Source organism: Onychomys torridus, chromosome 17 (genome assembly GCF_903995425.1).
Source record: "Onychomys torridus chromosome 17, mOncTor1.1, whole genome shotgun sequence".
NCBI classification, from domain to species: Eukaryota; Metazoa; Chordata; class Mammalia; order Rodentia; family Cricetidae; genus Onychomys; species Onychomys torridus.
The window spans coordinates 19,666,617-19,693,485 of record NC_050459.1 but is presented as its reverse complement, the minus strand read 5'-3'; the positions used below and the strand labels follow the sequence as shown (position 1 = coordinate 19,693,485).

The 26,869-nt window shown below is 47.7% G+C and overlaps 1 protein-coding gene across 1 annotated transcript in view; it reads left to right on the top strand.

The window, feature by feature from the left end:
• Positions 1-25,619, top strand: part of Plekha2 (pleckstrin homology domain containing A2) — a 57,602-nt gene extending 31,983 nt beyond the window's left edge. The window contains exons 4-12 of the mRNA XM_036166469.1: positions 4,629-4,677; positions 6,200-6,297; positions 8,846-8,986; positions 9,531-9,677; positions 10,337-10,405; positions 10,748-10,818; positions 15,870-15,933; positions 23,811-23,888; positions 24,453-25,619. Coding sequence (XP_036022362.1) covers positions 4,629-4,677; positions 6,200-6,297; positions 8,846-8,986; positions 9,531-9,677; positions 10,337-10,405; positions 10,748-10,818; positions 15,870-15,933; positions 23,811-23,888; positions 24,453-24,812 — 1,077 coding nt within the window. The 3' untranslated portion in view covers positions 24,813-25,619. The remainder of the gene's footprint in view (positions 1-4,628; positions 4,678-6,199; positions 6,298-8,845; positions 8,987-9,530; positions 9,678-10,336; positions 10,406-10,747; positions 10,819-15,869; positions 15,934-23,810; positions 23,889-24,452) is intronic.
• The last annotated feature ends 1,250 nt before the right edge of the window (positions 25,620-26,869 follow it).

Below are 26,869 nucleotides of genomic sequence, written 5' to 3'. Positions count from 1 at the left end.
AGGTTTCTTTTTCTTTTTCTTTTTTTTTTTGGCCAGGGAAGAGTGAATATAATCTCCTGCTGAATCATGATTTATAAATGCAGCCCAGATGAGGCTTTCAGAGTTCTTTGCCTCGTTTAGAAGGGATGACCTGACTTTTCGTCCTGCCTGAGACAGGCAAGCCTGCACAGGTCTTTGAAAAACCTACACCGGCCACTGGGTTAGCTCCAGCTAGCCCGCTGCCAGAACACATACCCAGGTCCTGGGGCTGCTGGCTCCCTGAGTCCTCGGTTTTTTGTTAGCCTTTGGTCACTCCCAGGGTCAAGTGTTTGCACAGTGTCAGATGTGCTGGTTTGCTTTGCTGCTGATCTCCTGTGGGGAAGGTGGGGATGGCATGAGGAGGTGGGGTAGGAGGCAGTTGGAGATGGAAGTGTCTGTTCCCAGGGCGTTATGGCAGAGAACCAGTCTTTGGGCAAACTAGAAAATAACCGAACCTGGCCCGTGGTGCTACCTTTTTGTGATATTCCAGACATCTTCACCCTGCCTGCCCCCAATCTTGCCCAGCCTGGACCTATTTCATGAGGGCTTCTGATAGATAACAGGTCTTCAGAAAATGGGGCTATTAAATGTTTGTGTGTGGGGTGGGGTTGAGGGGCATGGATATGCTATAGAGCAGTGGTTCTCAACCTGTGGGTTGAAACCCCTTTCCCTGGGGCGGGGGTGGGGGTGGAGTGGGGAGGGTCAAACGACCCTTTCACAGGGGTCACTTAAGACCATCAGAAAGGGGTTGGGGATTTAGCTCAGTTGTAGAGCTTGCTTGCCTAGCAAGCACAAGGCCCTGGGTTCGGTCCTCAGCTCTGGCAAAAAACAAACAAAAACCAAAAACAAAAAACCATCAGAAAACACAGTAATTTACATTACTGCCCATAACAGTAGCAAAATTACAGTTATAAAGTAGCAAGGAAAATAATTTTATGGTGTGTGTGGGGGGGTCACCACAACATGAGGAACTGTATTAAAAGGTGGATGAGAACCCACTGTGCTGAAGAGTTCAATGAAGTACATTGACCCATTTTCCAGATAAATATGCTGACGTATGTACCGACTTGAAGCCCTCTGATGACTTTTCGGTGGCTTCTTCCTTTATTGCTCTTAGTGCCCCCTTGAGGGACGAGTCTCCCCTGACACCAGGACGGTGTTTCAGTTCTCCAAGGCCTTATTCAGCTCTTATTTCTTCTGCTGGAGGGGCCCCAGCTCCACTTCCCGTCGATGGCAGACAGGGTGTGGCTGGCCCTCGCAGTGGCCCTCCGAGGTCTGTATTTGATCTGATAAGCGAAAGCTCCCGAGACTGTCCAGCTACCCGAGTGACTCTTCTGCGTCACTGCGTGGGGGGCCCCACGGGCACTCTGTTCTTCACATCCCAACCCTCTCTTTGCTGTTGACGTGCTCCCAGGACCTGCCAGTAAACCACGGTTGGGCAGTGACTCAATTGTGGCCACCGTGTGGTGTGAGGATGTTTGTGCCTGGGTGCTGGTACTTGGGTCAGACTGTTGGATGCCCTCACCCACCTGTGGCCACCCTGCTTCCTGCAGGTCCTCTGTTCTCTTCCTGTGTTTGAAGTTGGCTGCTACAGCCTGGCACAATTGCCATCAGGTGGCAGATGGCGGCGGGGGGGGGGGGGGGACGACAGTTCATACCTCCACCTCCGGGTGCAGGCTGTCAGGGAGAGAGGCCAAAGCCAGAGGAGTTCTGAGCAGCCTTTCTCTGTGGACATAGTCACAGGTGGGCAAATTCATTGTCTGCTCCTGCTGTCCTGTGTCTGTGAGAAGAGTGCTTACCTTTTCACACTGGCGTTACTAAGGGAGAAGCTGGTCTGTAGAGGCTCTCAACCCTGTTCCATGGCCAAGCAGGACAGAACTGGGATCAATTGTCAATGAATTACTTTGCCCAACCATAAGTGCTTCCACACTAAGCCACAAGGCTGAGGCACACTGTAAATGCACATGCCCGTGGACATCCTATCAAGTGCATACACAGAGAAGAACAAGCAGAAGGACGTGTATTGCCTTTGGAAGCTCCGGTTCTCACGATAACTGCATGGGTAGCATTTTCCCAGGCTGACTAATCAGTGCAGCGAGCATGAGCATTTGTAATCCATGTAGGGTGAAAGGATCAGCCTGTGGCACTCTGTCCAGTTGGTGATAAATACGAGGAGAGAGGATCTCTGGGATCCAAATTACCAGCTGGATGAGAAGGGAGCTGGCAGGCAGGTGGGTGCCAGCACACAGGCAGCTCTGTGACACTGGGGGTTAATGCAGGAACTCAGCACAGCACAGCGGGTGGGGGGCGCTGACGGGGGCTGCCTAGGGAACACAGATGCTGAAGGCCACAGCTGGGAAATGAGTGGCTGAAGCTCAGCAACTGGCTTGGACCGGACCTCAGGGAAGCACAGTGTCTCAGGGCCACGATTGACAGCCCCCTGAGGGCTACCTGTGAAGTATGCAGACATGGCTGCCCCTGCTACACCTGTCAGAGCTCAGATTTGTGGGCTCCCCTCCGGGTTCTTCAGAACTTTCTTCGGCCACAGGACCCCCTCCACCTCAGGGTTCCCTCATCATACAGAGGCTTGAACGAACATACACACATCGGCATATTCTCTGACTCTCCCTGGTGATGCCCTGTGTAGCCTTGGCATTCTGCTGGCAAAAGCAGTCCTTCATCACTGAGCCTTCAGAAACAGGGGTCATGTGACATCTTGCACGCTTTAAATACTTGTCATTGAGGATGATGTAACGTTATGCAGGCATTTAATTATTAACATGGAAATGCCATGCATGTTGTTTTTTTTCTAATGTTGGAAGCTAAGCAGTTTTTTAGGCTCTATTTTAAGTAATAACAATAATAATATATTTATTATTATTATTGTGTGTGTGTGCATGTGCATGCACTGGTGTGTGGTTTAAGACCGGGTCCACCCATGTAACCCAGGCTAGCCTGAAACTTGCTGTGTAGCCTAGGATGGCCCGGAAGTCCACATCCTTTTGTCTGAGGCTCCCGAGTGCTGGGATTACAGGTGTGTGCTGCCTTGCCTGGAGTAATAGCCTCTCTTTGATGAGCAGATTCTATACGGCTAGGTCCCTTGCTTGTGCCGACATATTCAATGCTTGTGTTAACTCCATGGGAACATGACTTAATGATTCCTTTCTCAACAGATAGTGTCATGGAGGTAACCCAACTTGCAATTTGAGACTGTTTATTCTTTTGCTATTTTATAAGGTGCCACCTCAGTTCCTGGTTGAGTATTTGGGGCAATGTTAATAGGGCGAAGGAATCAAGGCAGGTCTCTAGGAAGACTTCAGGGTCAAGAGCAACAGGAGCCTAGAGACCAGTGTGTCAGTCAACATTAGATATTTAGCAACTTTGAGCCGGAAGGAGACGTCACTTTTACCTCAAGACTGTAATTCCTGCTTCTAATTCCAAGTCCCAGAGTCCTGAGAGGAGAAGAGGATGACCCAGGATGGCTAAAGAGGGGATTGAGAGAACAGTGTCCAGGGCAGGATGGTGACTCTATGTGGATAGGTTCCACGGGAGATGCTGCCTCACTAGGCATCCCCAGTGAGTGGGATGTGTGGAGTGTTCAGTGTGGCTAGACCAGCATGTAAGATAATCACCAAATCTTTGTAGGGTGTGATGGAACATGAGCCAGAGAGATATGGGCTCCTTCCTGTGCAAATAGGGAGCAATGCCCATCCATACAAGAGATGGGATTGTAAAAGCTAGTACTCCCATACACCAGCATTCCCATTTTCTCAGGCCCTGCTCTTGAATAGACCCAGTGTGAACTCACTCTGTCAGCCACTTGCTGAGAGTTGCCTGTGTGTTCATGGCCAGGATAGATAGCTAGGCCTTTGGACAGCGTATCTAAATACAGGAGTGCTTGCCATCGCTGCCCCCCCCCCACCCCTTTCTGCTTTGATCAGAGTTTGTATGTCCAAAGAAATACCACATTCAGTTGGGAGACTGTTTAGGGAAAAGGAGTTAGCTCTTGGAAGTGTAATAGAAGCCTGCTGATATGAATGGGACTCTGCTAGATCTTGTGGTTCAGAGAGAATCTTGTCCCGACCCGGTGACTTTTAAAGTGTTCTTGCAGAGACAAAATCAACACAGGCATCAAGATAGCAGTTATGACGGTGGTAGAGATTCTATCATAGGAGTATAATGAGTATCTAAGACAGGGGTTCTCAACCTGTGGGACACGACCTCTGAGAATCACATTTTGGACATCATGCATATTAGATATTTACATTACAATTCATAGCAGTAGCAAAATGACAGTTATGAAGTGGCAACAATAATTTTATGGTGGGGGGGGTCACCACAACATAAGGAACTGTATTAAAGAGTCTCAGCATTAGAAAGGTCGGGAATTACTGTTTTAAGGAGTAGGATTTGTAATGCCAGTTTCTTAAGGGATTGAGGCAGGACTCTCAATGATTGGTTTTCAAAACATACATATGTACATTTGATAGGCTCTTTAGATGTATGAAATATTTATATATATGTGTAACATTTATATGTACATGTGTAAACATTTTTTTTTCATGCTGTTGGAAACACAGTCATGTCTCTTTTGTCTTTATTTGGTATAGGTGAGCATAGCTACCCCAAAGCAGAAACCCAAAACTCCATTCTGCTTCGGTAAGTACTGAGCTAAGGTGGGTTTTCTTCACAGGCATGTGACAACTTCTTTTCCATGGACGACAGCCCTGTGGTCCCATGTGAACTGTATCCTGTGTGTCTGAGTGGCTTAGATAATAGCAATGTTCTGGATGCCAAGTAACATCACTGCAAAGATGGTTAATAACTTGTGACCAGGCACATGGGGGCCAGCGTGTTTTAGCCAGGCTGGCCTCTGCTCACTGTCTGCCTCCTGCCCCTTCTTCTTTTCCTCCCCCCCCTTTCTTTCCCTCTGTCCATGTCCAAGCTGGCCTGGAACCTCGCTTCTACTGAACCCAGACTCAATAGTGCTGGGACTAAGGGCTAAGCTAAAGGTTGTGGCTGTGTTTCAGTTTTCTTATGCCACAGGGTGGATAGAAAACATCTCGTAGAAGTTTCTGGGAGCCTTCACTTGAGAGTTGCGCGGTGATGTCGGAAATGAGGAGATCTGAGAGAGAGAGGAAGATAGGCAGGAAAGAATTACAATGAAGGACAGTTGAGGGTCTCAGGGCTGGCGAATGAGTGGCAGTTTGGGGGGAGGGTTGTTAGTGGCATAGGAAGCCAGAGCCACTCTGTTGATGCCTCAAGCCTCTCTCCTGTTGAGTCCAGTGACTCGGTCACTGAATCGTTAACTAGCCGTCCCTGGGAGCAGATGCTGGGGCATTTCTGCGTCAAGGGAGGCTCTGTACGTAAGCTTCAGGGAGGCAGAGCCACCTCTTGCTTTTTTACTGCATGTTCTCAGCACATAGAGTGGCTGCTGGCTCATAGCGGGTCCTCAGTACATATTTGTTGTAAGAATGGAACAGGTAATCTTGGTCCCTTGAAGTGGCTTCTTGACTCCACACTTAACGCTAGAGGGATGAAGTGACCCTCTTCCCCCAAATTCAGATTGGTGCCCTCTTTCTCCTGTTTCTTCCAAACATCATTACTAAGTTCAGAAATCACCCTTAGACTTTGTGATCTGCTTGTCTAATAAAGTATGAACAACAACAATAATAATAATGAAACTCAGAGGGAAGCTGTTGACTAAGGAAATGCTCTGAGGGAAGAACAGGTTGAAGATGAGGCCAGGGGCACAGGCCTGATCTCGAGCAAGCCTTCTTCCATTTCCCAGACATAGACAGGATTGTGCTTGTAGAAGCAAGCCTGAGGTTCCCAGCTTAGCACACCAGCAGGCCAGTAGCCAGACTTGCCGACGCACAGTGCTTCGTGAATGTCTTACAGGTGGCAGATGAGTAGCCCTGTGGTCACCAATAGCACATTGTGGCTACTTGTAATGCCAGTGTCATGCTGGTGGCTGATGGGAGAATCCCTGCTTTTAAAGATGAGTTGCTATGGTCTGTTTCTGAATATGCAAGTGACTTAACACCGTGGGCAGTTTCTGGATCTGCTGAATGGCCTTTATGGGTCTTGTCACCTTAGACATCCCAACTTCCTGGGCTCTCATGGGCCATGAATTCTGACCCGAAACCTTTTCTCCCTGTCCCTGTTAACTCTTTTCCAGTTATCAATGCCCTGTCTCAGAGATATTTTCTTCAAGCTAATGACCAGAAAGATCTGAAAGACTGGGTTGAAGCCTTGAACCAAGCCAGCAAGATCACCGTATGTATACTTGTTGTTCTTTTTGGTGGTGAAAGTGGTGGGTCCCAGTGTTCGGCCTCAGCGGGGCGGGGACAGAACTCAGAAGGCAGCAGGGACTTGCCTGGAGCCTGTGCAGGCCCAGCTCTCTCTGACCTCCTCTTGTCCACCGGCTGACAGCTCCAAGTGAACTTGAGAGTTTGAGTTTACATCAAGTTCAAGGGGAAGTTTATGGAGTGTCCCATCCCCTTTGTGCTTCCTGGGAGGGGTTCCTATCAGCCATGTTCTGGGTAATTATGGCATGCTGATTCAGTGTGGTGCTGGAAAAAGGGTTGCTGACTATGAGAAGTCAAGGGATGGGGAAAGTGTATGAGCAGGAACTTAGATCTCGTGTTTTTTCCTAGTTTGGAAGATATTCTTCTTTGTCGGCTCTGGGAGAGTCTTCCATTTAAAAGCTTTGCTAACTTTGAAATTTGTTCATGGACTGTGTTAAGTACTCTTGTTTTCCTGGACTTGGCTAGTGGAGAATTTATTTCCGGTTCCTTAGAAATATTTATAAAAAATGAAACAGGAGAGTTAGAGGGAAGGAGAGGGAGAAAGATATGTTCACACGGTGACAACATGCTTGAAATAATCTAGTTATAAGAAGGAGAGGTTAATTGCAGATCATGGGGGCTTATCCCTGCTGCTTTGGGCCTGTGGTCAGGCAGACCATTGAGGTAGAGCATGTGACACAGACCTGTTTATCTCCCAGTAGTTGGGAAGCAAAGAACAGAGCAAGAAAGAGCTGGGCTCCCAATATCCCCATGAAGGGCAAATGCCCAATGACCTAACTTTCCCCCACTCTGTCCCATCTCTGGAAAGTTCCATTGATTCCCAATAGTGCCACAGGCTGGGGACCAGGCCTCCAACATGGGGAATAGTTAGTGACTGTAGCAAAAACTGCTTTGAGGAAAAAAGAGCAACAGCGAAATGAAACCCAGCAAGTCAGGCACAGTTTGCTGAAAACTTAGAAATTCTGTGTTGTACAGCATCTCTGGGTTTCTGTTGCTGCCATGAAACACTATGATTAAAACAATCTGGGGAGGAAAGGGTTTAATTTGGCTTACACTTCCACACTGCAGTCCATCTTTGTGAAGGAAGTCAGGACAGGAACTCAAAACAAGGAAGGAACCTGGAGGCAGGAGCTGATGCAGAGGCCATGGAGGGGTGCTGCTTACTGGTTTGCTCCTCACAGCTTGCTCAGCCTGCTTTCTTAAAGAACCCAGGGCCAGCAACCCAGGGGTGGCCTCATCCACAATAGGCCGGACCCTCCTCCATCAATCACCAAGAAAATGTCTTACATCTGGATCTTATGGAGGCATTTTCTCAATTGAGGCTCCTTCTTCTTTGATGACACTAGCTTGTGTCCAGTTGAAATAAGATTAGGCAGCACATGAAGTCAGAAATACTGGTCTTCCAATGATTTTGAATAAAAATGCCCATTGCTGGGTCAAATTATTCTTCTGGACACCTTAGAGGTCCCATGAATATTAGTAGATGACCTCTATATATCTGTCCAGCATTTGTGTTGCTGGACCCAAGCAGGATAAGATTTAGCCATTTAAGCAGTGTGCCAGCTGTTTACTATTCTGGTAACCCTACACAAAGGAAGGGTGAGGCGAGGCTGGTGGAGGAAGGGTCGTTCTGTGTGCTGTCTCTGCACGGTCGCCACCTCAGACAGTCACAGGAAATTAACGAGGGTGGCTTGAGACGGGGACAGCGGGAAGCCAAGTACTTCCCTTGGCACTGGTCAGGCCCTGATGTAGGGATTGTTGCACATCAGGCCGCCTGAAGGACAGAAGGGTGAACGTCTGTCTGGATTGTTATGGAGAGGTGGTGGCAGGAGAGAGAGAGAGAGAGAGAGAGAGAGAGAGAGAGAGAGAGAGAGACAGTGTGTGTATGTATGTATGGATATATGTATGTGTTCTACCATGCCCTGCTCATTTATAAATATTCTGACTCCTTTTGTCCAGGACTTTTTGTTCAATCTTTATTAGCATGAGTGCCGAGAGATTAGGGTTCTTTTCTGTTCTGTCTGGTGTTTGATCTTTGCTTTCTCACTAGGGTTAGCTCATTCCATAGGTATGCAGTAAGTTTGTTCGTGTGTGTGTGTGTGTGTGTGTGTGTGTGTGTGTGTGTGTGTTTGTATGTATGTGTGTGTTCACGTGGACATGTGTATGTGTGCATTTGTGTATGTGTATCTGTGTGTATGTATTGTGTACATGTGTATGTATGCATTTGGGTGTGTAAAAATGTGTATTGTGTGTCTGTGGGTACATGTATATTGCGCGCGCGCGCGCGCGCGCGCGCGTGTGTGTGTGTGTGTGTGTGTGTGTGTGTGTGTGTGTATGTAACTGTGTAAGGGTCTATAAGGGGCTACTGCTGAGTTGCTCATATTTGGAAATGGAGGGGAGAGGAGAGTGTTCTTACCATCATTTAGTGAATTAGCTTTTCTTTCCACCCACATTCTGTTTGTGGTTCTTTTCCTAAGCTCCCTATTCCTTGCTCATCATGTCGCTGTTCTTCCCAGGTACCCAAGGCTGGGAGCCTACCCTTGGCCACTGAAGTTCTCCGAAGCCTAACCGCTCCGCCCACCCTAGAGAAGAAGCCGCAGGTGGCCTACAAGACTGAGATCATTGGAGGAGTGGTGGTACAAACACCCATCAGTCAGGTGCCATTGGTTGGGGCTGCTGGGGGCGGTGAAGAAACGCCCACTGTGCCCAAGGACCAGCACACAGCCATGGGATGTGTGGAGCTAGCGGAGAGGGTGACCACGAAAATACAGTGCGGGGTGGGTGTGGCCGGTGCCAATGTAGAAGTTGAGGCCATGACGTCATGACTTCTTGAGGATGCGTGGTCTGTGTGCTTCCGCTTACGACCCAGACAACGGACATTTGTAAAACTTAAAGGGAGTGTGTCTGAGGCAGGGAGTGATGGCGGGCCCAAGTCTGCAGTCCCTCTTTCCATTTGGGGCTCATGCCCTCTTCTGTTCTGCCTTGCCCGCCCTTCCTCTTCTGGGTCTCTCTCAAGCCAGTGTCTTGCTTTGGGGAAAACGCTCAGTTAGAGAGCGCCTGATGGGGAGCAAAGTCCGTTTTCATGTCTTTGGCTGACTTGTTATCAAAAAAGCTAGAGGCGTGGTGGGAAGGCTGGGCGGGGCCGGGGCTGCCCAGAGGAGTGACCTGGGGGGTATTAACAGTGACGCTGTTTCCTTGTAGAACGGTGGGGATGGGCAGGACGGGAGTGAGCCAGGGTCTCACGCCTTCCTGCGGAGGTCTCAGAGCTACATCCCCACATCAGGCTGCCGTCCTTCCACCGGGCCGCCCCTCATTAAGAGTGGCTACTGTGTGAAGCAAGGGAATGTGGTGAGTGCCAGCACGGGGGCTCCATGGGGGCTCCATGGGGGTTCTGACGGCTCCTTGGAGCCAGCGGATGTGGATGTAGTGGAGGACAGAGAGAGGAAGAGTCGGTACCCCGCTATGCTAACCACCACTGGGAGCTAGCCATTAGCCCCGCAGAAAGCATGCCCCTGATGGGAAGAAGCCTCACCACCAGCCCAAGGATAACCCAGCCCACAAGGGACTAGACCCTGCCCCATTGGTCACTAATTAAGAAAATGCCCTACATCCAGATCTTCTGAAGGCATTTTCTCAGTTGAGGCTTGTCTACAGCCCACTTTTATGGAGGTATCTTCTTAATTGAGGTTCCCTTCTTGCAGATGACTGTTGTTTGTTTCAAGCTGATGTAAAACTAGCTACCACAGTGGTAGCTTCTAGTGGCAGCAGAGGATGACACTTGCGCACTTCTCGGGCATTAGTGTTAGGTGCTTGGTCTTGGGAAGGTGAGCCTCAGATGGAGGCCTGTCACTGCCTTCACACTTCCCATATTATTCCCGTTATTTGTCCCCAATGAAGAAGAGAACCTGGCTTCAATGGTGCTGGATCCCTGGACATTTCTTGTGATAGTACCAGTCCTGGTGTTGGAGACCTATCCTTAATGCGTGGCTCCTTATTTTGCATTTCAGCGGAAGAGTTGGAAACGGCGCTTCTTTGCCCTTGACGACTTTACCATCTGCTACTTCAAATGTGAGCAGGTGGGTCGTAGGTTCCGGTCCCTCCCGAGAGATCACAGAAGCAGAGAGTGTGTATGAGTGGAGACCAGGCCCACGCAGACTTCCAAGGCCCCTCTGTGTCTTATCTCTGTCCAACCGGTGTCTCTTTATGAAGCTGGGGTGCTGCCAGCTTCTGTGCAGTGGGCTGCTGTGGGGGCGGAGCCACAGAGCAGCTGCTGCTTACATTTCTCCCCCTTAATGATGATTTTGAAACCAGGTTGGTTTTAGCCAAGACTCTGAGAGAGGGACATTATTGGTGGGCTGGTATGGGTCATTGGCCCATGTACATAGCCTCATGTGTCCAATTTCCATCCTTCCCACCAGGACAGAGAGCCTCTGCGTACTATACTGCTCAAGGATGTTCTTAAGACTCACGAGTGTCTCGTCAAGTCTGGGTAAATGCCTCTTCTTATTCATGTATTTTTTTTTATGGTGTTTTCCCTGCATGTGTGTCTATGTGAGGGTGTCAGATCCTCACAATTGGAATTGGAGTTACAGACAGATGTGAGCTGCCATGTGGGTGATTGGGAATTGAACCTGGGTCTTCTGGAAGAGTAGCCAGTGCTCTTACCTGCTGAGCCGTCTCTCCAGCCCCTTCTTATTCATTCTGAGCAGAGCCTCTGTCTTCTTTGACTCTTCATTCATTACCCTTTTCCAGGCTCTACTTAAGAATGGGGGGGGGGGGTTGGGTTGGGGATTTAGCTCAGTGGTAGAGTGCTTGCCTAGCAAGCGCAAGGCCCTGGGTTCGGTTCTCAACTCCAGGGGGGGAAAAAAAAAGAATTGATATCCCTGTGCTTGACCAAATGTCTCAAAACTGATGCAGCGTGGAGATCACACTGGCCAAATACCCTGTAGACCAGGCTGGCATTGAACTCACAGAGATCCGTCTGCCTCTGCCTCCCGAATGCTGGGACTAAAGGTGTGCGCCACCACCGCCTGGCATTCCTTCTTTGTTCTTGATACCCCATTAATACATGGGGTGATTCACAGCATCCTTGTGTTAATTAATACCACTTGGTGGAACAAGTATTTTTATTTGTTCCTCTTTCCACTAGAAAGCATACCTTGGGTTGGAGACTTAGCTCAGTGGTAGAGCGCTTGCCTAGCAAGCACAAGGCCCTGGGTTCGATCCTCAGCTCAAAAAAAAAAAAAAAAGAAAGAAAAAAGAAAAAAGAAAGATAGAAAGATAGAAAGCATACCTTCTGAGCGCATGGTTCGTAGGATGATTTAGGACTTGACAAGAAATTGTCCCATACCCGGCCCCAAATACAGGTGCTTGTGGACAAGTGAACTTTAATAGACCCCCAGGCATATCTTTTTGGCCATGGGTCTGTAGTCTGTCCAGCCTGCTTGAGTCTTTCCTTCCTGGAGGCCATGAGGGGATCTCTCAGCAGTAGGCATCCTGCTGTCCTGTGAAAGCATGGCACCACCCTCCATAAACACACATGCTATATGATCCAAAGAAGTAGGGGCAGAAATGCTGTTCTAAGTCTTTCAAATAGCAGTTGCAGGGTACAGGAAGGAGATTGGGGAGGCATGGAGGGGTAATTTGCAATTCGTTGAAGTGGCTATAGCTAGACATTGCCCGAGCGTGGCCTCAGAGGGCAGAACTCGGCATGACCGGATCAGGAGAGGTCATTGACTGCTCCTGACCCTGGAGCGCCTGTGTAGGTCTTTGAGTAGCCTGGGAGGCTGCATGGATATGCTAGCCCAGCTTGGAGGGCAAGGGCAGGGTTCAGCCTGAGAGCTGAAAACTCGCCCTACCTCTGACCCTGCCTGAGTCACACTGCACTTGAGTCAGGGAGGTGAAATCCGTGGGGAAGGTTGTGGCTTTGCGGCTTCAGCTCTGTTAGGTGGTGTAGCCTCTTTGGAGCCATTGGAGGGGGATCCAGGACAGCTGTAATCAATGATGGCTGTTGAACTGAGTCGAACTGAAAGCAGCTTGCAGTCTGGGCAATGAATGTGAAAAGGGAAGAACCCCCTTCCCGCTTGATTTTTTCCCCTCTGTGGATTCTGGGACTTATGGCATTTGCATGAATAATCCAGAATGTTAAAACATTTAGCCCTATCTTAGTTAGGCTTTCTTTCTTTTTAAAAAGATTTTATTTATTATTATTATTATTATTATTATTATTATTTTATTTTTTCGAGACAGGGTTTCTCTGTGTAGCTTTGGAGCCTTTCCTGGAACTCACTCTGTAGACCAGGCTGGACTCGAACTCACAAAGATTCACCTGGCTCTGCCTCCCGAGTGCTGGGATTAAAGGCGTGCGCCACCACCGCCCGGCTGATTTTATTTATTTATTATGTACACAGAAGAGGGCGCCAGATCTCATTACAGATGTTGTGAGCCACCATGTGGGTGCTGGGAACTGAACTCAGGACCTCTGGAAGAGCAGCTGGTGCTCATAACCTCTGAGCCATCTCTCCAGCCTAGCTAGTGCTTCAAAACACTACAAAGCACTTGGGGAGGGAAGGATTTAGTTGTTTTACACTTCCACATTACTGTTCATCATCGACGGAACTCAGAACAAGTACATGGAGTCAAGAGCTGATGCAGAGGCCATGGAGGGGAGCTGCTGACTGGCGTGTTTCCCAGGGCTTGCTCAGCCTGCTTTCTTACAGAACCTAGGACTGCCTACCCAGGGACGGCACCACCTTCGCTGGGCTGGGCTCTCCCACATCAGTCACTAATTAAGAAAATGCCCTTACAGGCTGGCCTACAGCCTGATCTTATGAAGGCATTTTCTTATGGAGAGCTGTCTCTACGAAGATGGAGATGCACAGAAAGTAGGGGGAATAGCTGGTGGGATGCATTTCACACGTATTCACAGCTGCTGTTGGAGCTGCCTTTGATGGTTGTCAGTAAGCATTCCCCCCACCAGAGCTGATGATCGAACCCAGGACCTTGTGCTTGCTAGGCAAGCGCTGTACCACTGAGCTAAATCCCCAACCCCCAGTAAGCATCTTTTTGTTTTCATTTCACACTCAGGGGCTGACCACATTTATAGTACATGTCCCAAAGACTTTTTCTCTCACTGGTGTTTGGGCTAGGTCTCTGTGTCCTACCCAGTCGTAAGTCACATCCCCGCTCTGCTTGGAGGGCATGTCACTGGCCACGTCACTTCTGGGTTTTCCTTCTAGAAGACATTTCTGCCTGTGACCAACCCTTCCCTGGCACGAGGCTCTTTGTTAACATGGAATGCAGTCTTACCTGCATCTGGTCTCGCCTCTTCAGGTGCTTTTCCTGGTAGCAATTAGGTCTTGACTCCTCATCCAGTCCCCGCAGTGGCTGGATGTGCACCGCAGGCAGTGAACATAGAAAGCGGTGCCAGCCAATCCGGGTTTGTGTCGTCACCACTCACGTCTTGCCCTCTGCTCGGCGGGAGTCAGGGTCCCTCTTCCAAAACCCACACTGCGTGTGAGGCTTGTTGTTCTTTTTGAGAGTGCAGTTCGATGACAACATTTCTCCCTTCCATTTATTCTTCCAAATCTGTCAACATTTCCCTCCCTGATCTCCATTAAATTCATGCTGTCTCTCTGTCTCTGTCTCTGTCTCTGTCTCTCTCTCTGTGCGAAGCCTATTATTTGCTTGGTGTTGGCTGCACCACCACTAAGCTACACCCTATCCCCAGAAGCAGATCTTTTTTTCCCCCAATGAAGGAAACTAATTTTTAAATTTATTTAATACACGCATACAAAGGAATAGGTTTCAATATGCCATTTTCATACACACTGTTTTTTTTGTCACCTGTCCCCACTCCCATCTCCTCCCACTCTCCATGGCGGTCCTCTGCCCCATGGTCATCCCTGTTCTGCATCCCCTCTCACAACCTCTTTGTTTCCATCTTCACAATCCCGCCCCTTTCTGGCCTTCATGGTTCTTTCTTAGTTTCATGGCATGTTATTCACCCTCACATATGATTTTTGTTTTGTTTTGTTTTGTTTTTCAAGACAGGGTTTCTCTGTGTAGCTTTGCACCTTTCCTGGATCTTTCTCGGTAGACCAGGCTGGCCTCGAACTCACAGAGATCCGCCTGCCTCTGCCTCCCGAGTGCTGGGATTAAAGGCGTGCGCCACCACTGCCTGGCTCTGAATTTACACATGTACAAAAATTAAAGCCTAGGGGCTGGAGAGATGGCTCAGAGGTTAAAAAGCACCAACTGCTCTTTCAGAGGTCCTGAATTCAATTCCTAGCACCCACATGGTGGCTCACAACCATCTGTAATGAGATCTGGAGCCCTCTTCTGTGTATATAATAAATAAATAAATCTTAAAAAAAAAAATGAGGAAGCCTCCACGTGGTTTCCTTTAAAAAACAATTAAAGTCTAGGATCCAGCTGTGACAGAAAATGCATAATTTCAGTCTTTCTCAGTCTGACTTACTTGGCTTAATATAATAATTTCCAGTTCCATCTATTTTTCTGCAAATTCCATGATTTTATTTTTCTTTTTAAAATTATTTTTATTTATTTTTGTTATTTATGTGGATACAGACTATTGGTGTGAGTGTATGCCACATAAGTGCAGGTACCTGGGGAGGCCAGAAGAAAGTGTCAGACCCCCTGGAACTGGAGTCACACATGGTTGTGAGCCTCCTGATATGGGTGCTCTGAACTGAACCCAGGCCCTCTGGTAGAGCAGGGGGTGCCCTTAACTGTTGGGCCATCTCTCCAGCCCCTTTATTTTTCTTTACAACCCGACAAATTCCATTATGTCTGTGTACCATTCATCTGCTGACGGACGTCCAGGTTGAGACCATTCCCATGCTATTGGGGTGTGCAGGTATCCCCACGGTAGTGGAGTCTTCCCGGCTGGCACATGTCAGGAGTCGTGTAGATGGGTCCTATGATCGTTTTATTTTTAGTTTCTTGAGGAACCTCCAGACTGATTTCCATAGTGGCCGTACCAGTTTACACTCATCCCATTAGTAAGTAAGAGTTCATCTTCTCCCATATCTTTACCAGCATTTACCTTCCTGCTGTGGGTCATTCTGCCTGGAGTGAGAGGAAATCTCAAAATACTGTGAATATGCATTTCTCTGCAGGCTAAGGAGGTCGAGCAGTTTCCTGGGAAGCACATCTTAAAGTCGTTTACTCTTGCCTTCTGTTTCTCCCTTTAGCTGCTTGTCCCCTGGGACAGTGCAGTGAGACCAAGAGCAGGAACTCAGAGCTGTGGGTGGAGCTGCTGCTGCCCCGTGGGGGAAAGGAAGGGTTTAGAAATGGCCTTAGCTCCCTTAGAAGCGGCTCATTGGACTCAATGAGTGCTGATCTCTAGTACCTTGGACAGACATAGCATTAAAGTCTCTGAGCCTGGGCTTTCTCACCCACACAGAGGAGAAAGTCTTGAGTTGCATTGGTGGGTGATTTTGAAAACTGTAGGAAATAATGTGTAAAATAAAACACTCACAATGTCTGGTATAATGTTCTTTCTCTTTCCCTGCCTAGCGATCTCTTAATGAGGGACAACCTGTTTGAAATCATAACCAACTCCAGGACATTCTACGTGCAGGTAAATGCTCACCCCGAGACCAGAGTTCCATCTCTGTGAATGTGGATGAACGCCACCCCCACCCACCCCTGCCCTTGTTTTCTCTTCTCTCTAGCTTGTAGTTTCTCAGTGATCAATTTAGTCCATTGGTCAGTCTGTGATCCATTTCATTCTAAGGAGAAGGCTAGCCAGAAGTTTCCCTACCCTAGGATACTACAAACCGGTCAATCAACTGTGCCGGGGTACGGGGGACGGGGGATGGGGGGATGGGGGGGGGACGGGGACAGAGCTCCAGCTAAGCGGAGAAAAGGGGAACTGGTGGATGGTTTCACTTCTGCTCTGGAGGGTATTTATAAGTCTTGCCTATGTATGGACATTACTGTGTGCAGAAAGACAGAAGCACAGAGTGCCCTGTGCGGGCACAGGTGCATAGCCAGCTGCACAGAGAAAGCCATTGTTTGGGCTTACCAGGAGCTCCGCCACCCCCAGATCTGGAGCTCTCCCAATCCAGTATGAAGTCACAGCAGCCAGCGAGGCAGATTTCTAAGCAGGGTGAAGACATCCAGGGCCAAGTCCTCAGCCTGGGCTACCCAGCAGCCCACAGAATGTGCTGATCTCCAGCGTGGGGCTGATGTGGGATTCTGAGCAGTGAAATATGCAGCCTTCTCCAGTGGAGTTTGAGAGGCTTCCCTCTTCCCTTCTTCTCTTTTCGCCAGCAAATCCCTCCCATAAAAGAATGAGGTCGATTTCCCAGTGTTTGAGCAATGGGTCTTGTGTCTCTGTTCTTTTTCCAGTCAGGCCAGCAGAGATGGCAGAGGGAAGGCAGGGGAGCAGACTGGATCATGGAGGGGGTCACGTGGCTCTTAAATCTCATTGTTCTCCAGTACCTCTGTCCTTCTGATACAAGGAGCAGCCTGTGCTTTAACAACGAGTTTCTGGTTCTTGAGTTGATGTCTGTAGAGTGTGGCCAAGGGTTTGGGCATGGTCTGAGGTTGGGGTCACGGATTAGAAGGACCTGATCTTTAAGTAATCAAGCAACCAAAATCACATTTGGTAGATGATGCACAGGGCAATCTGCGGGATGATGTAAGTTATGCTGTAGAATGCTTATGATGGTAGAGAACTGGCCCCAGAATGTCACAAAGACTAGCCCTTAGCATTTGCAAGTTGAAATACCATCAAGGAGATCAGGGAATCCCCTCATGAGTGGCAGAAGGTGAAGAATCCAAACATACCTACCACCAGCACAGAGCCAACCACCTGAAGGGGACGAGGGAATTAAAAAACAAAACCAAAGCCACTCTTCTGGAAAACTGTGACCTCTGGAACCTCCATTAGATGGTGACTGTCTGCTGAAGTCCATTGGGACACAGAGGCAGGAAAGGTGTTCCCAAGGAAGATGGTGACCAGAGGACTCATGGGGAGAGGGGGCCAGGTGCCTGGGGAAGGGGAGTAGAGAGCTGTGAGGAAGGCTGTGCAGCTATTGGCAAAAAGTCTCTTTGCCCGGTCTGCTTTGTTAGCAAGCTTATATTTACTCCTTAGAGTCAACGGTAAGATGAGAGCAATAAGAAACAGTTCCTGGACTCAGAGTCTCATTTTCCACATGTGTAAAAGGGAGATGAAAATCTCAAGCCCATGCCTGGCGGCGGTGGCGCACGCCTTGAATCCCAGCACTCGGGAGGCAGAGCCAGGCGGATCTCTGTGAGTTCGAGGCCAGCCTGGGCTACAGAGTGAGATCCAGGACAGGCATCAAAACTACACAGAGAAACCCTGTCTTGAAAAAAAAAAGAAAGAAAGAAAGAAAAACTCAAGCCCAGCCCTTCTAATGACCCTGGAGATTGCTTGTCCTTAGGTATCATGAAGGGCAGATAAGAAAAGGGCAATGCAGGATTAAAGAGGCCAATCTGAAGGCCATGATAGGGTTTGGGGGATGGACTTAGATGGATGACTTTCAGAGCTACAGAAGATGTCCATTCTCCAGGACTGGAGAGTTGGTTGTGTAACGGGGAAGAGGAGAGATAAAGATGAATCGTAGGAGTTTGGCCCAAGGTTTGCACTGGTTGATGACACCGGCCATCTTCCCTGGTGGTAGAGAGGGCAAGCAGTTGTGAGGAAAACCAGGGTTAGCACTAGGTATATTGCTTACTTTTCTGTTACTGTGATAAAATACAGTGACCAAGAGCACCAAGGAAGGAAGGCAGGGGTTAATTTAGTTTATGGTTCCTTCACTGGCAGGAAACACATGCAATGATAGCAGGAAGCAGAAAGAGAAAGGGGAAAGGCCTTCCTCCAGCAAGGCTCCACCTCCTAAAGGTTCCATAACCTCCCCAAACAGCGCCACCAACTGGAGACCAGATAGACTAGGGACCAAATGTTCTAATGCGTGAGCCTTTGGGGGACATTTCCTCATTCAGACCATGACACAGGGGTAAGCATTGAGTTGACCGTGTCTGTGGTACATCTAAGTGTACACTTCGTGATGAGCATTGCCTAGATGATGCTTGGCCTGTTGGTGACTAAATACTTGCTTGTCCAGTGAGTGGTGCTCTGAAAGTCCCGCACTAAGGGTAGTAATTTGGGACACAGGGGACGCAACCAAAAATGTTCGGAAGACATTGCATCATCTCGCAGGGGCCAGCATTTCCCAGAGTTCTTACCATTTCCCTACTCCTTCCCTTTTGCTCTCCAAACTTCTAAGGAAGGAAGGACACTAGCATCACTCTGAATACATAAATGAGTGGAAGTCAAATTCAAGTGTAGCATACGGCTTTAAGAGAATGGAGTGTCAGAGAAGAATGGACGAAAAACCAGTAAACATATTTATTGATTCACTTAGAAGTTAGAAGTATAAACTCATGAAAAATTAAGAAAATATCTTGTGAAAATAACAATTCTAAAAATATCAAGAGTAGGATTATTTTCTATTTCTGTGCATCTCTTCCATGGTTGGCTCATAGAAGACAACAGGAATTTCATTCTTACCTTAGCACACTGTCTGGATCCATGTATTACCTTGAAGAATCTGAAAATCTGGCCTTATGCAAATAAGTATTTGGAACAAAAGGATTATTTCAATATATCCTTTTAGATAATTTCAGATTTTTTTTTGCATCTTACCAGAACTTGAAAAAATTTTAATTTCTTAATATTTAGGTGCAGTGTAGTCTGGAGCCTTATCAATACATTTGCATATGCCTAGCTAAGATCCACTAGTCACCATTTGAGTAGATACTTTTTTACACATAGTTGGTGCTCATTTGGAAAATACTGCTCTCACCAAGCAGTGCAGATCCTCAAAATGGTGACAATGTTATTATGTAATACTTTAAAAGTCACATTTATTGATATCATTAGCGAAATCTTTGCATGTGGAAGGATGTTGAGCTCATGCAATTAGAGGGGAGTTTTCTGAAATTCTGTTTGGCTGTAAGAGCTCAATATTGGTTGTTGGCAAGAAGAAATGATCATATTTCTTTGGCATCATTGACTCATTTTTTATTCAAAGTCTGCAAAATACGTGCCTCTGAATAAACTGGACTCATGGTGTCTATGTCAGTGTCTTGTTTTAAATAAAAAGAAGCACACTTCATGTGAAAGGTGGGTGTTTGTTCCGCAGAACCAGAGGTTTGACACACTGTGCTCTGGTGACGTTCTGACCTGGTCCCTCATTTGTGCGTGCATAGTATGTCTGCATGAACCTAGGGTCTAGGCGAGTGAGGCCGGCAAGCAGGGTGAGGCAGAGAACAGAGCTCTGTGGGCAGGGAGGGACCGTGGCTGGGTTCCCATCACTTGGATGTTAGAGGTTTTGGCTTAGACCTGCACTCTGTGGTCTCACATTGTAGCACTCTTTGCAATTCATGAAAAGCAGCTGTTGCCGGGTGGCGTGAGTTCGAGGCCAGCCTGGTCTACAGAGCGAGATCCAGGACAGGCACCAAAAACTACACAGAGAAACCGTGTCTCAAAAAACCAAAAAAGAAAAGCAGCTGTTGTTGCATGGGACCCTGCAGAGCAGTAGCTAGCTGGAAGTGTGTCACTTCATTTCCCATAATCTGTCTGTGTCTCATCTCCAATCTGTCCATGAGGAGACAGGAGCTTCAAGGGGAAATGATCCATTTAGGATCAGAAACTCAGTGAGTTATGGAACCAGTTGAGAAGTACTTAGTGTTCAAGACTTACTTCTACTCAGAGTGGCCAGACCCAGAGCCTATACTGTAGAGCAGGGGTTCTCAACCTTCCTAGCATTGTGGCTCTTCAATACAGTTCCTCCTGTTGTGGTCACCCCCAATCATAAAATTATTTCACTGCTACTTCCTAACTGTAATTTTGCTACAGTTATGAATTGTGATGTAAATATCTGATATGCAGGCTATGGGGTATGCAACTCTGAGGGGGTCATGACCCACAGGTTGAGAACCACTATGGAGAAGCTATAGCCACAACTAGAAAAATCTACCTTTGACCAACCTGGGGTGATTGGGAGTGTTGGAAGATGGCTCATGATGACCAGGTCCAGGTAGTTAGTAATCAGGCTTCAGGATGGGTGGAAACGGTACTGAACCAATCCTGTCAGCAGGTAGACATTTCTCGGTTCTGGGCAAAGGGTTCAAGATGAGATTTCAGAGCTGGGATGCCGCTCAGTGGTTTAGCACTTGCCTGGCATGTGGAAAGTTCTGGTGTTTGTCTCCATCAACTCCCCAAATGTAATCCAACTTGCAATCTTTGAAATACAGAGCAGGGGGCTCTGTTTCTGCGTTTCCCAGGCATAGAGGGCCTGGGACTTTGGCAGTTTATCAACAGGAGTGTTTGTTGCTAGAAATGAGAACTGAGGAAATGGTCTTTAGCTACCTGTCACAGGCCCACAGCTCATTTCAGAAGTCTGTTCCTCTCCTGATAAGCTGCCGTCAAGGATAGAAACCATAATGCACAGAAGAGCAGGGCAGGGGCAAGACAAAGGTACGTGTGACCTCTCCCTTTCCATCTGCCCAGGGTTGCACACCTTTAGGTCATCTGGACTGGATGGACTCAGCTCTGAAATAATATTCTTTCTTTGGGGCTGGGGATTTAGCTCAGTGGTAGAGCGCTTGCCTAGCAAGTGCAAGGCCCTGGGTTCGGTCCTCAGCTCCAGAAAAAAAAAAAGGAAAAAATTTCTTTCTTGTACAGAATCAAGTGCAATACTTTTCTATTTGAATAATAATTAAAAATGATGGTATATGTATGTGTTCATGTATATGTGGGGCACATGCCTGTGATATATATGCAGAGGCCAGAGGAGGATGTCAATGTCTTTCTCTATTGATTTCTACTTTATTTATTTATTTATTTTTTTGGAGCTGAGGATCGAACCCAGGGCCTTGCGCTTGCTAGGCAAGCGCTCTACCACTGAGCTAAATCCCCAACCCCTCTACTTTATTTTTTAAAATCAGTTTATCTGTTACATATGCATGCACGTGTGCCTGTGGACCACATGTATGTCTGGTGTCCATGGTGACTAGAAGAGGGCATCGGATCTAGTGGAACTGGAGCCTCTGTGTAGGTGCAGAGAATCAAATCTGGGTCTTCTGGGAAAATGACCAATGCTTTTAACTGCTGAGTTATCTCTCCAGGCTCTCAACTTTGAGTTCCTCATTGAACCTGGAACTTGGCATTTCACCTAGGCTGGCTAGTGAGCCCCCAGAATCCACTTGTCTGCCTCCCCCGCCCCCAACACCAGCATTACAGGCATATACAGGTGCTCAGCTTCTATTCGGGGCCTGGAGATTCAAACTCATATCTTCTTGCTTACATAGCTACCCTCTAGCCCACTGAGCTATCTCCTCATCCCCCCTTAAAATAACTTTGAAATAGAAATATAAAATAGTGGTTAAAACTACTGAAGATACTTTATAAAAATATACTTTCATTTCATATGGCATCAGTTGCAATATGTGCTTTTTTGGGGGGTAAATTAATAATAACCTTTCTCCACCAAATATGTTATTCTGTTTAATCCTTTGTAAAATTTGGCTTTTTACTGGTTCTAGAACCCAGAGCTTTGCATGTGTTAGGCAAGTGATCTAGCCCAGCCTTTGATCCTTTGATCCTTTGGGGGTGGATTTATATGTAATTCGAAGAAAAGTATCTCAGGATGAGGGCATTGAATAAATCCGTAACAGTGAAATGCATTGTGTTTTGTTGTGGTTTGGAGACTCACTACATAGCCCTGGCTTAGCCTGGAAATCCCTATGTGGATGAGGCTGGTCTAGAACTCGAAGAGATCCACCTGTCTGCCTCCTGAGTGCTGAGATTAAAGGCATGTGTCACCATGTTGGGCCATGCTGGTAGAATTTCAGGCTTATTTGCTTCCCTCTTACCATAGGAAAATAAAAATAGCAGTCATTACTAATACCTAGAGGGCCCTGTGGTCTGGGTACTGGTCAAACAGTAGAACCTCACAACTTACTTAGTTCTCCCTTGTAGGTCTGTCTAGGGAACAGGCTCTCTCTCATCATGATCTTAGGAAAAGTTTCCATACCTAATTCTGGCTACTCGCTTTGGACCAGGGATGTATTTGTCTTTTTCTTGGAAAGCTACTAGACTGCCAAGTAGCCAGAAAGAATCATGGGGAGAGGCAAGTATAAATGAGTTAGCAGGGAGCAGGTGTGAGAGGTGTGCATCACAGGCCTTTGTCATTCTTTTTGATCTAGCGCTTTTGTGGGTGTGTGCTAACCAAGGGGCTCTGTTTGGGGGTGATGGGGAGGGATAGTAACGCAAGTTTGGGAGAAAACAAGAAACGCAAAGCCCTATGAAAAGCAAAGTGGTCCTGTTTTATCCTGGTAGAATCCAGAGTGGTTGGAGTATGGAAAAGCAAGGGGAGCAGGAGGAACACTTGGGGGCTGGGGGCTGTTGCACACACATACATACATACATACACACACACACACACACACACACACACACACACACACACACACACGTTCTGTGTTGGGGTGGACGCTGGGGGCTGTTACACACACACACACACACACACACACACACACACACACACACACACACACGTTCTGTGGTGGGGTGGACGGCTAGGGGAAGGTGCTGGGACAGCAAAACTTAAATCTGTTTCTAACACTTTTCAGCAGCCAGGCCTAGGGCCCTCGGCACCTCTCTGTGTTCTCTTACCCTCTTCCTTCCTGCTGCTGGGAGGCGCCCGGAGGCTCTGCCTGCAGGGCCAGGCCTCCTCTTTCTCTTTCAGTAGAGAGGCTGCTGCCCCCTTCTGGGGTGAGGAGGTTGTTTGTAGGGGAAATGTTTCACTTGGGTCTGCTAGTGTGCCCTTGGTAGCTTAGCGCTCACTCCAGGGCTGGGGGCAGTTTTTGAGACAGCTACAAAATAAAGTAGCTTGTGCTTTCAGAAAGGCGCTGTTTCCATTGACAACACATATGGTCGTGTATACCTTGGAGGGAGAGGGAGTTTGCTTTAGAGGAATTTAAAGTAGGGGTCTTCCATTCAGATAATTATGGGAGAGATGAAGAGACGGAGGTCTAGACCAGCCTCAAACCTGGGCCTGTGGCGTTCTGAACCTCATTTTCTGTTGGGGGTAAAAACTAGGCGTCTGGATTGGCTCAGCTTTTTTTCAGATGGGGCAAAAATGGGGTGGTAGGTTTAGACAGAAAACAGGACACCCCCCCTGTCTCTTCAGGGGAGCTTCACTTTGAGTGGTTTTAGTTATGGTACATAAAGAGAGAGATTGGCAGGGATGGGGGGGGGGGGGAGAGGGGGATGTCCTCAAAAGTCTGCAAGGCACTGGACTACGTGGTTTCCAAGGTCCTGCCGAACTGGAATGGTGTGATTTTATGAACTTGAGCCAGGGACTTAGAAACTGAGGTCACACCCCAAAAATATGTCTAAGTGTTGTGGATGTTTTGCAGGCAGACAGCCCTGAAGACATGCACAGCTGGATTCAGGAGATTGGAGCAGCTGTCCAGGCCCTCAAGTGCCACCCCAGAGTAAGTCACTTCCTCTCTCTGCCACAGTGTCTGCTTAAAGATAAATTAGCTTTGAATGAGCATGTTTTATTTGGTTATGTAGGCAGGCAGCCCAGGCACGAATGCAGCTGAGCTGTAGGCTGGCTCGCTTGTTTTTCTTTCTGCTAACTTGGGGACATTTCCCCTCTCTTTTTGGCTTGTTGGTGGACATGAGATTGGGCTGGATGGAGAGGTGAAGTTTCTAATGTGTCCTACAAGTCCAGTGTCAAGCAGAACTCCAAATAATGGGTAGTGAGTCCTGCTTAGTATCTTTATTTACTTCCGAAATGTATTTGTACTATTTTTGAATTTGCCGTGTGGCCCAGACTAGCCCTGAAAACTTCATAACTCAAACAATCCTCCTGCCTTCGCCTTCTGGGGAGTGGGGTCTGCAGGTGCCCCCCCGACTTCTATGCACTTGCTTGAGCTTTATTGCCAAGTGTTCCTGTCTCAGTGATCCAGGATGGGCACTTTCCTTGAGACTTTGGGATAAATACTGTGAGGGAAATCCCTTATTTTGTCTTTTTCTTTTCTTTCTGCTTTTAGGAGCCATCCTTTTCTAGATCCATTTCTTTGACGCGACCTGGAAGTTCCAGCCTCTCGAGCGGGCCTAACTCCATCTTGAGGAGGAGGCCAGCGGTGGAGGAAAAAAGGGCTCTCTGTAAGGCCCCTTCAGTGGCCTCCTCCTGGCAACCCTGGACACCGGTCCCCCAGGCTGGGGAAAAGCTGTTGTCAGCTGAGAATGCTCTGGAGGACTCTTTATTCATGCCTCACCCTGGGGAGAGCAACGCCACAGTGGGGCTGGCTACTTCTCGAGTGAGGCACAGGTCGGAGCCCCAGCACCCCAAGGAGAAGCCATTTGTGTTCAACCTTGATGACGAAAACATACGGACCTCTGATGTGTGACATGCAGTGCCATGGTGTGCAGGAGAGACGGCGCTGTGACTCGTTTTCTCTGCCATGGCGGAGGACAGAGGCTAAGGACACTCACAGTGGAGGGGCCCATCCAGATGGCTTTTGTTTTGGTTATTATCGACACAGTGTATTTAATTGGAGGAAGTCACTAGGTTAGACCCCCACAGGCAAACTCCATTGCCTTTTGAATGTCCCTCTCCCCCAGGTTTCCTAGTGAGGGGTAGTTGGAGTCTAGTTTTACCCCTGACCAAGTTCCCTTCCACCTTGTATTTCTTTCATTTTCTTGGTTTTTGCGTCCAGTCTATACACAGGATCTCAGGCTAAGAGCTGATTTCACCCACCTGTTTTTTTGGCTGAAGCGTGGGGATCAGGCAAATGGTTATCGTCGGGACTGAAAGGCATCAGGTGTGGGAGATTCAGCTTACAGCTTGATTGGGATCCATCTGAGAGGTGGCCTTAGAATCTGGGGAGTGAAGGGTGAACCTCAGAATGTCTTCCTAGGCAGTTCCTTCAGGACACCTCCCAGGGGAGGAGAGGGGACCTCTTATGAGTCATGAGGGCTAATTAAACTGCCATAGCCACTTGTGGGGATGATGTTGTCCTCTTGATTCCCTGTGACCCCAAATGCTCTAGATCTGGGTGACAGAGCCACCAGTCTGTTTTCTCTGTCAGGCCCCGAGGATAGGGTTATTAGTGCTAAAATATTAGGACCATGAAGACCAGAACAGACACTTCCCTTGGAACAATGTTATTTGAGTATGTGTGTGATGGTTAAGTGTGGAGTGATTTCTCTCTCTCTCTCTCTCTCTCTCTCTCTCTCTCTCTCTCTCTCTCCCTCTCTCTCTCTCTCTCTCTCTCTCTCTCTCTGTGTGTGTGTGTGTGTGTGTGTGTGTGTGTGTGTGTGTGTATACAACCTTTATCTCAGAGGCTTGATGTAAAGCAGCTACTGAGAAGAGATGGATGATTGTCTATTTCAGGAAGCATCTTTGGTTCATGTTTTCCAGACAGGAGAATGGTTCAGCTCTGGCACACAGAGTCTTGCTTCCCTGCCTCACAGCTCTCTCAGAATGGGTCGGCGTTTGTCTAACGTGAAGTGCTTGTATATTGTGCACCCTGCTGATGGACTTGCTTTTTATACTTTAAGTTGCCTGTTAAATGAAGCCATACATACAGTGGGTAGAACCCCAGCATCTGATAAGATCCTCTGTACTCACCAATGGAAAAACAGCAAAGATGGTTTTTTTTTTTTTTCAGTAGTTATATTTTTATGGACTAGAAACTGGGAATAAAGAAACTGAACCAGTGGATGAATTGTTGCCTAGGATTTGCTGGGTTCTAGAAGAGTTTGAAAGATTGGATTTCTACCCAAAATTTAGGGTGTGGTTTTTTTTTCCATTGGCCAAGGTACTATTTCCATTGCCTTTGGGGGCATTTGTCTATCAGCCTTCAGGGAACTGTGTTCCCAGGGACTTCGGGCTATTTCCACAAGGAGAGAGGATGTGGCTCATTCTTATCTGTGTAACATTTAACAGCTAGATAAGTTAGGTGTATATTTTAGTTAGAAATTTGTAGCTCTAAGAAGAGACTAGGAAGCATTTTTATTTAAGCCAGTCACCAATCTTTGTGTCCATAGTTAATGCAAAAGAAAAACAGGCATAAATCTCCGTAAGTGTGAAAGGAAGTGTTTCCTTTTTTTTTTTTTTTTTTTTTTTTTCCGAGACAGGGTTTCTCTGTGTAGCTTTGCACCTTTCCTGGAACTCGATTTGGAGAACAGGCTGGCCTTGAACTCACAGAGATCCGCCTCGCTCTGCCTCCTGAGTGCTGGGATTAAAGGCGTGCGCCACCATCACCCTGCAGTGTTTCCTTTCTAATGTGACTATGACCCCAAAGCTGGTGCCTCACTGAGGACCCCTGAGCTCAGTGTGTGGAAGCTGTCCCCCCACTTTAACTTTGGCCTCATATTCCTGGTCTAAAAAACAAAAACCACTGGATTGCGTTCTCTCTTTCTGTTTTCCATCTTCCCCTGCCCCCCACCTTTATTATTATTT